The 13,802-nt window shown below is 38.3% G+C and overlaps 1 protein-coding gene across 1 annotated transcript; it reads right to left on the bottom strand.

Annotated features, from left to right (window-relative positions):
• Nucleotides 1-823: 823 nt before the first annotated feature.
• Nucleotides 824-12,939, bottom strand: LOC128548687 (uncharacterized). Its single transcript, XM_053524044.1, has 4 exons — nucleotides 12,809-12,939; nucleotides 9,726-10,721; nucleotides 7,934-8,067; nucleotides 824-1,192 (listed from the first exon to the last, which is right to left on the bottom strand). Exons 1-4 carry the CDS (start codon nucleotides 12,868-12,870, stop codon nucleotides 840-842), a joined length of 1,545 nt encoding a protein of 514 aa, XP_053380019.1. The 5' UTR covers nucleotides 12,871-12,939; the 3' UTR covers nucleotides 824-839.
• Between the last annotated feature and the right edge of the window lie 863 nt (nucleotides 12,940-13,802).

Here is a 13,802-nt window from a genome sequence, read left to right as displayed (position 1 = left end):
TCCCAGAGTATACTTAGACAGACTCAGTTAGAAACTGTGTATTTACCCACTGACTTAAGTTAGAAACTGTGTATTTACCCAGAGTATACTTAGACTGACTCAGTTAGAAACTGTGTATTTACCCACTGACTTAAGTTAGAAACTGTGTATTTACCCAGAGTATACTTAGACTGACTCAGTTAGAAACTGTATATTTACCCACTGACTTAAGTTAGAAACTGTATATTTACCCAGAGTATACTTAGACTGACTCAGTTAGAAACTTTCAAAAGTTAGAAACTGTGTATTTACCCAGAGTATACTTAGACTGACTCAGTTAGAAACTGTATATTTACCCACTGACTTAAGTTAGAAACTGTGTATTTACCCTGAGTAAACTCAGACTGACTTAAGTTAGAAACTGTATATTTACCCAGAGTATACTTTAGACTAACTTTTAAAAGTTAGAAAACTGTCTATTTTACCCAGAGTTATACTTTAGATCACTTTTAATAGTTAGAACATGTGTATTTACCCTGAGTTAATCTTAGGACTGACTCAGTTAGAAACTGTGTATATATCCCACTGATTTAAGTTGAAAACTGGTGTATTTTACCTGAGTATACTTTTGATTGACTAAGTAGACACTGTTATTTACCCTGATATTATTTCCTAGGTAGTAGATGTCCAATCATGCCACCTGGCTTGCACTTCATCATACGGGTGTCATAGTATTTTTTTCTTTCTTGGTGGTTACTTCAACTTCGTGCTGCCACGACTGGTGTTGTTACATGGAGATTTATTTGGAGAGAGCAGGGTAACAATTTGGAGTGAGGATTTTCTGACTTTATTGGAGACTATTAGGAGTGCTTGACTGAGGAACGGCGCGATGTGCGACTTTCTGATCTAGAAGGTGTCAATGACAACTTCCCGTGAGTGATTTCTTTACATTTGGCACTTGTATTACGACGCAGCATGTTCACAGTTTCTTCCAGGCTCTTCTTACTTCTAGATTTGCTCATTTGCTCATTCTTGGTCTTGGCTGTCTCTGTTGCTTTAGTGTAACAGTGGTCGGATAGATTCTCACATTTTCTTGGACTATCACATTTGTTGACAGGAAGTGTGTTAGGACGTTCGAGAGGCTTGTTGAAGCATGTTGAGGACTTACTGTCTGAGCTGATGATTGCAGGTGAATTTAATGCTGTTGGGGTACCTGAAGGAATGTTAATTCATTATTCAAAATCAAGTCTGGAGAGCTAGTAATCAGGATATTCAGCCATTTGTACAATTCACTATGCAGGGTTGTCAATACCATAATCGGCCGAATATAGGTCGCACTCGTGTATAGGCCGCCCAGTGAAAAAATATAATCAGCAGACAGAATTCTGGAAAAATGCTTATACCAACTTATCACTTATCCGAATTTATGTTTGTTCGAAATTCGCTATAGTTTTAACAAACTCGCCATTTTTTGCTTACGGTAAACATTGTCGATGTTTTTAGATGTTGTGGGCATGTATTTTAAATTGACAAGCCTCACTCTGTGAAAGCACTAACTGCCCGCATCCTCTGACCACTCCTATGAATATTGACGCCAGTGAAAAACGAACGTACACTTTGCACGTTGCAGTAAATGACGTAATTTGTAGACTGGTTTACAAATGTTTGAACTTTACATGGATCAGCGACAATGAAATCATATTGGATCATTCTAAAAATCTCGATTGCACGTTTACATTGCCTCGGGTTTGATTTAACGGTTAATTGTTTGCAAGATTGTGACAGTAGGTGTAAGATAAGTAATGCCTCGGGCGGTGAATTTCTCGATCATGAACAAGAGGAATTTTAGACAATATCAAATTTAGTTGGAGATTAGATTAATCATTTCCGGGCTACCTGATACGGAGTTTTCAAGTATTTAATGCAAAATGTAGTTGGAAAAAACACGCGGGAAAAAATAAAGTTTTTTTAAAGCTCTTGTTAAAAACTTGATGATCCATTTACAGGAATGCGTTGTAAACTATATTTAATAAAAAATCAGCATTTAATTTATCTTTTTTACGCGGCTCTAAATTTTACGTTTTATACAAAAAGTAATTTTAAGACACCAGGTCCCGATACGGCTATTAGGCTTATGCCGAGTCATTGGTATTTACTCCCTTGAATTCTCTTCAATATAGAGGTCGCGGGGGTAATCAAAAATCGATTTTCTTAATTTGTGAGTTGGGGGATATGTTTTGGTTTTTCTATCCCATATATAGGACGCATCGGTCCTTCGAGATCTGAATCTTTAAAAAAAAATGTTGAGTCATATTCGTTTGGATGACGGTAAGAACCGGCCACAATGGGCTGATTCAAATTCGCAAAAAAAAATTTCTTTTATAAGGCCTAAATAGAAAATTGTTTGTTTCGGGTAACCCAGCCCTACTTACTACCCAGCGTCATTTTCACCGAATCTGTTACTACACGAAAATAATGTGGTTATTAATTTGTTCTAAAGAAACTCTCCAGCCTAAAAAATCAATATTACACGCCTGGCAGTTTTCGTTCATAATACACACTATACAACCGTATTCAACAAAGGATTAGGAGTGAATGTTCAATTCGGACATCACTTTCAATTTCAGCCTCCTTAATTACCGAGCGGACTGTCATAAACTGATAGTGTGTATCAAACACTGCCACGTGCCTCTCGATTTTGACTTAAGTTAAAACATGCAATAAACCAATGACAGCTTTGGATGTAGAATGAGAGACGTATTTTATCGGCATGCCCCCAACCCCTACTGGTCGGCTACTTTTTTAAATTTCAGCCTGTTCAACAAAAACTTATTGACAACCCTGACTATGAATAGTTATATGCTCTATGCTCTATAACAGTGATTATTTTTCAGTCTGAGCAGAAGGATGGTACGGCCCTTTGGCAGGAGAATTTCATACTTTTTGTCAGAAAAATGGAATTTTCTTTTACAAAGTATACAAAGACTGTTTGATATGATTATGAATTCCAAATTGTATTAAATTTGTTCACAGGTAAATCCCAATGCTTATTTATCAAGAGAAGAAATTCTGAAGTAAAACTAGAAAATGCTTTGGTATAAAGGCATGTATCCCCCAATGCCAAAAGTTCTATAGGCAAGAGTCACTAGGGGTCAGTGAGCGAAAGTCAATGAGACACTGATGGTTGGCTGCAATAGGGATCATCTACTTGGCATGTCCAGTATCCCGCTCTAAATTTCAACACTCTTGGCCTCCTAGTGGCTTCTCAGTCACTGTTAGGCTCCTGTGGACTCGACCTTTGATCAAGTGACCTCAAATACAATAGGGGGTCATTCTTTCTGCATGTCAATCATCCTATTAAGTTTCAACATTGTAGGGTAAGTGGTTCTCAAGTTATTCCAAAAAAATGATTTTACCAATGAACAGGGCACTGTGACCTTGACCTTTAATAGTGAACTTGACCCCAAAATCATAGGGGTCATCTACTATGCATGTTCAATCATCTATGAAGTTTCAACTTTTCTGGGTCAAGTGGGTTCTGAAGTTATTCATCAGAACTGGTTATCACCTGTTCAGCCCCTATGACCTTGACTTTACGGAGTGACCAAAAACAATAGGGGTCACTTTACTCTGCATGAAACAATCATCCTATTGAAGTTTCACATTCTGGCGTCGAAAGGTTTCAAGTTATTGATTGAAATGGTTTTCCATGTTCAGTCCCCTGTGGCCTTGACCTTTAACAGAGTGACCCTAAAATGTTAGGGGTCATCTACTGTGCATGGACCAATCAACCTATGAAGTGTCATCATCATTCTGGGTCAAGTGGTTCTCAAGTACTGACCGGAAATGGTTTTCAATGTTCAGGCCCCTGTGCCCTTGACTTTCACAGAATGAACCCAAAATCGATGGGGTTCATCTACTCTGGCATGACCAATTACCTATTAAGTTTCAACATCTGGGTGTCAGTGGATCTCAAGTTATGAACGGAAATGGTTTTCAATGTTAGGCCCCTGTGACCTTGACCTTTAATGGAGTGACCCCAAAATCGATAGGGGGTCATCTACATTGCAAATGTAAAACAATCATCCTACTAAGTTTCAACATTCTGGGTCAAGTGGTTCTCTAGTTATTGATCGGAAATGGTTTTCTTGTTCAGGCCCCTGTGACTTTGACCCTTTGAGGAGTGACCCAAAATCAATAGGGGTCATCTACTCTTTATGACCAATTCATCCTCTGAGTTTCAACATTCTGGTCAAGAGTGGTTCTCTAGTTATTGATCGGAAATGGTTTTCAATATTTGGCACCTGTGACCTTGACCTTGACGGAGTAGTCAGTGACCCCTCACAATCAATAGGGGTCATCGACTCTTCATGACCATCATCCTATGAAGTTTCAACTTCTGGGTCAAGTGGTTCTCTTCCTATGATCGGAAAATGGTTTTTTTCAATGTTCAGGCCCTGTGACCTTGACTTTGACGGAGTGACCCCAAAACTATAGGGTCGTCTACTCCAGCAGCCCTACAACCCTATTAAGTTGAAGTTCTAGGTCAAATGGGTTCTCCAGTTATTGCTCGGAAAATGAAGTGTGACGTACGGAACGCCGGACGGACGGGGGAAAACAGGGCAAAACAATATTCTCCTGGGGGAACATAATTAAACTGGTGCGTGTAACCACAATGAACTAGTAATAACTGCCTTCTTCGTAATTAAAAAGGTAATACTATTTAGCTTTGCACCTCTCAAATTGTTTTTTTTTTAACAAAATGAAAATAAACAAGAGGGCAATGAAGGCCCTGTATTGCTCACCTGACCTATTGACCTAACGCTATCAAGATTAAAATTCTGACCAAATTTCATTATGTATGGTCATAAATGTGGCCTCAAGGAGTGTTAACTTAGTTTTTCCTTAATATGACTAGTGAACTAGTTTTTGACACCCACATGACCCAGATTTCAACTTGACCCTAAAGATCATCAAGATTAAATTCTGACCAAGTTTCATGAAGATATAGTCATAAATGTGGCTTCTAGATTGTTAACAAGATTTACTTTGTTTGACCTGGTGACCTAGTTTTTGACCCCACCTGACCAAGATGGAACTTAACGTAAGGATCATTAAGATTAAACATTGATCCAAGTATCATAAAGATATGTCATAATTGTGGTCTCAGGGTGTTCACTAGTTTTCCTTTGATTTGACTGGTAGGCCTACTTTTGACCCACAGGAGCCAGATTCCAACTTGGTATAGAGCATTAAGATAACTTTCTGACCAAGTTTTAAGAAGATAACAGTCATAAATTTGTCCTCTAGATTGTTTACACGCTTTACCTTTGATTTGAACCTGGTGACCTAGTTTGACACCTTACATGACCCAGATTTGATCTGACCTAGAGGTCATCAAGACAAAACATTCGATCAATTCCCATGAGTTCAAAACTCAATTAGGTTCCCTAGGTGTTAACAAGCTATACCTTTGATTTGAACTGGTGACCTAGTTTTTGACCCCAACAGACCCAGACTGAAACCTAAAGATTTTCAAGATAAACATTCTGACCAAGTTTCATTAAGATATGTTTCATAAATGTGGGCTCTAGGAGTGTTTATAGTTTTTCTTTGATTAGCACCTGGTGACCTAGTTTTTGCCCCCACATGACCCAGATTCGAACTAGACCTAAAGTTTCAAAGGTTACACTCTGACCAATTTCATAAAGATACAGTCATAAATGTGGCCTTAGAGTGTTAATAAGCTTTTCCTTGATTTGACCTGGTGACCTTGTTTTTTGACCACCTGAACCCAGATTTAAACTTACCTAAGATCATCAAGCTACACATTCTGACCAAGTTTCTTAAGATATGGTCATAAATGTGGCTTTTTAGAGTGTTAACTAGCTAGATCTTTTGATTTGACTGGTGACCTAGTTTTTGGATCCCCACCTGACCCAATTTGAACTTGACCTAAAGATATCAACGTTAATATTCTGGACCAAGTTTTTCATGACGATACAGTTTAAATGTGGCCTCTTCTAAGTGTTAACAGGCTTTTCCTCCAATCGCCCATCCCGCGCCCCGCACCCCCCCCCCCCACCCCAAGATCAACCCTGTGTTTTTGACCACACATGACCCAGATTTTAACTTGACCTAAAAAGATCATCACAAGATTAACATTTGACCAAGTATCATGAAGATATGGTCATAAATGTGGCCTCCTAGGTTACTAGATTTTCATTTGATTTGACCTGCTGACCTAGTATTTGATCCTACCTGACCCAGATTCTAAACTGGAACCTAAAGATGTCAACAAGATTATACATTCTGACCAAGTTTCAAGAAGTCAGTCATAAATGTGGCCCCTCTAGGTGTTAACAAGCTTTTCTTTGATTTGACTGGTGACCTAGTTTTTGGACCCAGATGCCCTATATCGAACTCGTCCAAGATTTTATTGAGGGTACATTCTGACCAAGCTTCATTAAGATTGGGCAAAAATTGTGACCTCTGGAGTGGTTGACGACAGATGGACGACCGACGACGGACACAGGGCGATCACAAAATCCATTTTCAGGTTCAAGGTTACTGTGACCTTGACCTTTGATTAACCATTCACAGTGACTTAGAACTTTGATCTGCTGTCATTGCAGTTCATTTGTTTACCACATGCTTACGACATAAAATATTAAACAAGCTCGTAGAACACGAAATGCCCCCCTTGATGCATTCAGTAATTGCACAAGGAACAGAAATTATTTGGTCACTGTACAGAAAAGTTCTACTGTTCTGGGTCAATGTGACCTTGACCTATTGACCTCAAAATCAATAGGGGTAATAGGGGTAATCTGCTGGTCATGATCAACCTCCCTATTAAGATTCGTGACCCTACGCCCAAGCCTTCTCAACGTTAACGTCCAGAAACGGTTAACTGTTCCGGGTCAATGTGACTTGGACCTGTGGCCTACTGACTCAAAAATCAATAGGGGTCCATTGCTGGTCAAGACCAACCTCCTTCAACTTTCATGACCTAGGCCCAAGCGTTGTTGAGTTATCATCCGGAAAACCGTTTAACTGTTTGGGTCACGATGACTTGATCTTTGGCCTATGATCCCAAAATTCAATAGGGCTGATCTGCTGATCTAGATCTACTCCATATCAAGTTTCTTGGTCCTAGGCCTAAGCGTATCTCAAGTTATCATCCGGAAATGGTTTAAAGTTTCTAGGGTCAATGGGACTTTGACGTACTGACCTCAAAATCAATAGGGGTCATCTGCTGGTTCGGACCAACCTCCCTATTAACTTTCATGATCTAGGCTAAGCGTGCTTGGAGTTATCATTCGGAAATCCGTTTCACTGGTGGGTCACGGTGACCCTTGACATTTGACCTATTGACCTCACATCAATTGGGCGGTCATCTGCTGGTCATGGCCAACTCCTTATAAAACTATCATGATCCTAGGCCCAAGCGTTCTTGAGTTATTATTCTGACTGTTCCGAGTCAATGTGACCTTGACCTTTGACCTGCTGATCTCAAAATCAATAGGGGTCATCTACTAATTATGACCAACCTCCCTATTAACTTTCATGATACTAGTCCTAAGCACTCTTGAGTTATCATCCGGAAACGGATTGGTCTACAAACTGACAGACCGACCGACAGACATCTGCAAAACAATTCACCCCTCCTCCTTCGAAGGGGGGCATAACTACGTCGTACTCCTTCATACTTTTTTCCCCATTTTGAACTATTTGCTAAAACAAAGTAGCTAGGGCTTTAGGCCACTATTGCATAGGCAAATTGGCCACAACCCTTGGTCCTTAATGAAATCCTTGTGGGTTTTTACTCTATTTACTTAGAGATTGCATTGCCACGGAAATGCCCTATAAAATAGTTATCATCAACCTTAGATCTACTTGGCTCTAGAAAAATAAATATTGAGACATATGAAGACTGAGATTATACATTTACCTGAGACTTTGTTGGGCATGATTTGTTTATGTAATGATGTAAATGCAGATCCCTGATGCTGGTCACTGGTCCCTGATAAACTGTCTAGTGAAAGTCGTGTGGGTAGAGTCTTGAGCTTCGGAGATCCATTTAACCTAAAAATCAACAACTGCTTGATAAAAATGCTGAGTTTCTATTATTAGAGTCTAAATTTATCAGAAAACTGTTGTATTGTAATTTGCAAATACTGAATTACAAAGAAGATAATGGCCTCTATATTAGAATTTTTTTTTTAAATAATTCCAGCCTGTAAAAAGAACCTCTATTTCAAAATGTTTGTCTGGTTCCTCATGTTCCAAGGTTTGACAAGAGTCTCAAAACCCTTTCATCTGACTGATAGTTTCTAAACAAAGACAGTGTTCTGCCGAAACTGCGATATCACTGGAATCTTGCATAAAAAAATCACAAACGTTGCACTAAAATTGGTCTAGAAGCGTCAGTTATCGCGTTACAAAAATGACTGTGACGAATTTGCCTATAGATGGGCTGACTGGAACTGAGTATAAATTGTTCCATTTTTCTTCTGCCTCAGAAAAGAAGAGTTCCCCGCAAAACCTCATTTTTGATCCAACAGCAAAGAAACAGTGACAATTTTAAGCTACGTTGCTGCATCTGCTACAAAAAATTTCAAACTAATAAATAACGGCCTACTTACTCTGTTGAATTCCTTTAAAAACACCATAGATCACGCAACGCCGATGTTGTTAAACCGTTCTTCCAACCCAGTCTCGAGGTGAATTTAAAGTGGAGTTCGTATGACGCCTTTTTAATCTGTCGACCGTCCACATTAATGTCTCCCAGAACTGAGAATGGCAATGAAACCAGAGGTGGCAGAATATGAAATAAAGCAAAAAAAGAAAAGTTGACTCCAAAATTTCAGGAGAGTGGTTTAAAGAGTATCAATGGTTGGACTACAATAAGACTTCAATTGTAGTAATATTACCTATTAATTTCAATGACAAACTGTCAAAATTTGTTGTCCCAAGATTTTGCCAATGTCCCCATTTTTTCTTACCAAGGGGACATGTGTCCCCGCCAATTTTGATCCTTGGCAGAACACTATTCCAAGGACACTTTTACACATCGCCGCCCCGCAACAAACTCCCCCGGTACACCTCAAATGCAATCTTATAAGATTGGAGTCTTATAGATGAATGTTACTACTGAGATGGGCAAACAGATTAAACCTTACCCGGCTAAATTCTATAATGAACTTGTCCATCTTTCAATTTGGACAGTACCATTAAACTGTTAAAAGGGAGGTGTTTACAAAACGATACTGACTGAAATGGGAACAGTGCAGACATGACTCAGATGCACGGGATGTGACCGGCTGATCTTGGTTCTGCACTGGTCGCAAAGGCAGACAGAAACATGCGCAGCAGGCTAGGGTTAAACCATTATTTCTGAATAAAGTTAAGCTGACATAACAGATATTTAGGATATCTGTTTGTTTCACACGAAAATCAAAGCATCCTTCACTGAGTAAGAAGCTGATGCAGTATTTTCTAGTGGCATAGCCATTCATGAAAATGGCATAAGTGAATTTTTTATTAACCAAATACTATGTTTCATTTTATTTCATGTTTTATATCGGATTAAAAAAATTGTTTTTGCCATTTTATAGTTTTATACCATCTGTGAAAATACCAGAAATATGTTGTATGCAATACATTTTATTTGTTCCACACAATTAAGAATCACTTCGGTTTAGTTTACCTATCAAACTGTAAAAATATCAAAATTATATTACCTAAACTTGATAGTTTTCTCTGTGTTCAAACTTACAGCAGCCTTTATGCTCACTTTGGATTTCCTCCGCTTTGGTACTGGCTTTACAATTTTGTTCTCTACTGAACTTGGCGATAAAGAACCAACTACATCTACAGTCCTCGTCCTTTTACGAGTCTTCTTAATATTTCTCTTAGTCTTTTTATCTAATAACTCCTGGCGGTCCAAAGACGAGGCTAAAGATAGCCTACTTTTATTTCTCTTTTTCTCCCGATAGTCTGGTTTAGGCACATTGGCATTCATTCTTGGAGAGGACCTCAGGGTGGCAGACTCAATACTTTTCCTTCTCTCGAGATTTTGCTTTCCTTTCAGCAATGAAATTTCGAAAGCACTCATTTGACCTTTAAAAGGACTGGAGTCACTGGCATCTTGTATTTTTTTAGAATATATTTCTTTTAAATTTTCTCTATTAATACTTTCTGTTATATGGTTAAGATTCTGGTCAACAATCTTGATTGTGGATTTGTCTAATTTATTCATGCCATCATAGTCATCATGACTTGATCTTACTCGCTGCATATTGTTCAACTTCAATTTTTCTTTGCTTCTCTGTTTTTCAACATTTTCTTCTTCCTTGTTTTCAAGTATATCCTTTCTAAAGGACATTTTCTCATTTTCTAGTCTACCGGCTCTCCTAGCTACAATAATCTCTCGAGCATCCAGCACGTCCGTCTTATTACTTGCACCATCTAACTGCTTCAACAGTTTTCTATCTGACGAATTCACCCTTCTTCTTTTTGGACGCATGTCTGTGCTCTCAATGTCTTCTAGTTTTCTTTTCAAGTTTCTCCTTTTTTGTCCCACTGCAGATGCAGTAGAATCTTTTCTCTTTCCAGCTTTGTTCTGTGACAGAGCTTTTAGTTTTGCCTTTTCATAAGTAAAGTGAGTTCCATTCGGAGGGTAACTTCTACTAGGTGATACCGGTAGTTTGCCATTTGGGGACAAACTTTTATCAGACCTAAAAAAAAAAATAAACAAGTATATCTACAACTAGTCAATAGTTAGACCCTATGTTTTGTGCACAGAATATAACTCCGAGACTATTCAAATTCTGTATACAATTATGTCCTTATTCTTCTCAAAACACAGGTAATCAGAGCCAAGACAATCGGGTCAGAATATGTAAGAACAAGAGTGTCGGAGGACAGCAAACGCATCGACTATCAAACAGCTTGTCATTGATGAATACAAGTTGAAAAAAAGGGGCTTAATTTTGTAAAATGCAAAGTAGTAGGTATTGGAACTTCCTGTACTGCATTGTCATATCATGACAGCGAAAAAAGTGTGGAAGTTTCAATCCTTTTCAATTTGTGGATATGAGGATACCGTTACATACACAACCTTAACAAAAAAGGCTAAGTTCTCACGGGGGCATAATTTTGAAAAATAAATGCCAAGAGAGTTATGGGACCTACACAGTGCATGTTAGATCATGACAGTGAACAGTGTGTGAAGTTACAATTCCATTCCAATTAGTGGCTACTGAGATATCAGCTTACTTACAAAATTTAAACCAAAAACTGCTAAGTCGAAAAAGGGCATAATTATGAAAAAAAAAAGAGAGTTAGAGTTATGGGACTAGCTTAGTGCATGTCCAATCATGATTGGGACGAAGTATGTGAAGTTTCAATCATTCCCATTAGTAACACGCACAGAGATACAGCTACATACAAAACCCTTAAACCAAAATTTCTTAAGTCGAAACCGGGGCAAAATTTTGTCCAACACGCCCAACAATAGAGTTATGGACCCTGTGCAATGTAGAAATCAGTTCCATCAAGTGAAATAAGTGTGTGAAGTTTCAATTTCCATTCCCACAATTGGTTATGAGTTACCAGCTTACATACAAAACCATAAACAAAAATTTCTAAGACGAAAAGGGGCATAATGTTTGTAAAAAAGCACAATTGAGTTATGTAACCTGTAGCAATTAAGTCAGTTTGTCACAGTCATTAAGTGTTGTGAAGTTTCAATCCATTCACACACGTGGTTACTGAGATTCCAGCTTACATACAAAACCTTAACCAAAATCGGGACGCGGACGCGGACGCAGACGCCGACGCATGGGCGAGTGCAATAGCTCACTATTCTATGAATAGTCGAGCTAAAAATGATTAAAACTATTTTTAAAACAAGTGGGCCATGAAGGCCCTGTATCGCTCACCTGACTAGGAATCATCACGATTAAACATTCTGACCAAATCATTAAGCTATGGTCTAATGTAGGCTCTAGCGTGTTAACAAGCTTTCCTTGATTTGGACCTGGTGACCTAGTTTTTGACCCCACCTGATCCAGATTTGACCTGACCCTATAAATCATCAAGATTAAACATACTGTCAAGTTTCATTATGATTATGCGTCATAACCCCAGATGAACCAATATCAAACTCATCGCAGATTTTATTGAGGGTAACATTCTTGACCAGTTTCATTAAGAATGGGCAAAAATTGTACCTCTAGAAAGTATAACAGTCAAACTGTTGACAATGGGGAAACGGCGACGGGACACCGCGATCACAAAAGCTCACCTATGAGCATTGTGCTGGTCTGGGGTAAAAAAAATTGTGCTTTTATACACGAGTATCAACGGTACGTTCAGTAATATATTTGAATGTATAATGACAGATATGCACCAGAATTATTTAATTATTCAATAGTAATCTTTATGGTATATTTCTAATCAAGGAAAAACTTTCTAGGGACAAAAATAATGTATGCAAAACAAATCAAACTGCATGTATTTATAAAAGGTTAAGCATTGTTATCTAGACAACGGTATTAATATTTTTCATGAACCTTTGGATTCATTTGCAAAATCTTTCTGTAGACCATACAATGTAGAATTACAACAAAAACCATGGAATTACCTTATGATTTTCGTAGACAAAGGTACGCTACGCGCAAAATGCACACTGCCCTTTCTAGAGGTCTAGAAAAATCCCTATAAAGTAACTGGAGCTATCACTCTGCATTGCCCTTGGAAAAACACTGTCCGTTTTATAAATAAGGTATCTTATTTTGTTTTACTTTATGTATACACTTACTTGGCGGGCGACTGACTGCCTTCAGCCTTCCATGATTTCATTTTGTGTAATGCCCCACCCATTGAAGTATCATCATCCGACTGCGGCTGAACTTTTATACAATTATCGTTCCTCTATTGCCTTTACATACTGGATTCAAAGTGAAATTCCTCGTTGACCACAGTTTGTATGTTGCACTGGTCATTTTTACATCAGTCTAGAAGAAATAAAAAGAAAGTTAGGCTTCATGCATTGACTTGCCAAATCGGGTGTTACTTTACTTTAAGCAGAGTTTAATTCTAAATCAGAGTGGTAATGTTAAACAGTTAACATATGGGTCCAGTGTAAACCAGCCATTGCTTACTTCTCAAACAACAAATTGCCAACTTCCCAAACATGAAGGACATACTGTGTAATTTGTAAATGTTGGACTTGAATAGTTGTTGTTGGAAAATGGTTATCTGCAGATCGGAATATTGTTCCATTAACCTGCCTGGATATTTTTTCCAGAAAAGGGGAAGCAAACTGCATAGGTCTGTCATTTTTAGGGGTGGCAAAGGGGAATAAAAATCCTCATGTTATGTCAATTTTAGGGGGAAAACTGAGGGATTTGAAAGAAATGTACTACCGGGAAAACCACAGTAAAATCCTTTCTATAGAAAGAATAAAACACTGTGCACATACAGGCGGTCACAGGGGATCTTCTATCATATTTCGTTTCATTTCTTTTTCATGATCTGAGTGATGGGTTAAGCAAACAGCCCATTTCCTGCCAACACCTCCCTCTTTAAGACAGAAGTTAAAAGCAATTCCTTAATAATTGTCGACATCATGAATGCACCACAAAACAGGGATTTTTTTCCCCTTCATAAAGTGGACTTGGGTGAAAGGAGCTCTGTGTGCTAAAAGTATGCAGTTTCACCATAAATGAAATACAGAAATTCCCAAACTCATATGACAAAAAAATGTCTTATCTGAAAAACTGCACTCAAAACTCGTACTTTAAAAATGAACT

This window comes from Mercenaria mercenaria, chromosome 15, assembly GCF_021730395.1.
Source record: "Mercenaria mercenaria strain notata chromosome 15, MADL_Memer_1, whole genome shotgun sequence".
In the NCBI taxonomy this organism is placed as follows: domain Eukaryota; kingdom Metazoa; phylum Mollusca; class Bivalvia; order Venerida; family Veneridae; genus Mercenaria; species Mercenaria mercenaria.
This window is presented reverse-complemented; position numbering and strand designations above follow the sequence as displayed.

Coding starts and splice junctions, on each gene's coding strand:
- LOC128548687 (XM_053524044.1), bottom strand. CDS start 12,870: ATGGGTGGGGCATTACACAAAATGAAATCATGGAAGGCTGAAGGCAGT. Junction 8,068..9,725: donor GAGAAAACTATCAAGTTTAG/GTAATATAATTT, acceptor GTTGATTTTTAG/GTTAAATGGATCTCCGAAGC. Junction 1,193..7,933: donor CATGCCCAACAAAGTCTCAG/GTAAATGTATAA, acceptor ACATTCCTTCAG/GTACCCCAACAGCATTAAAT.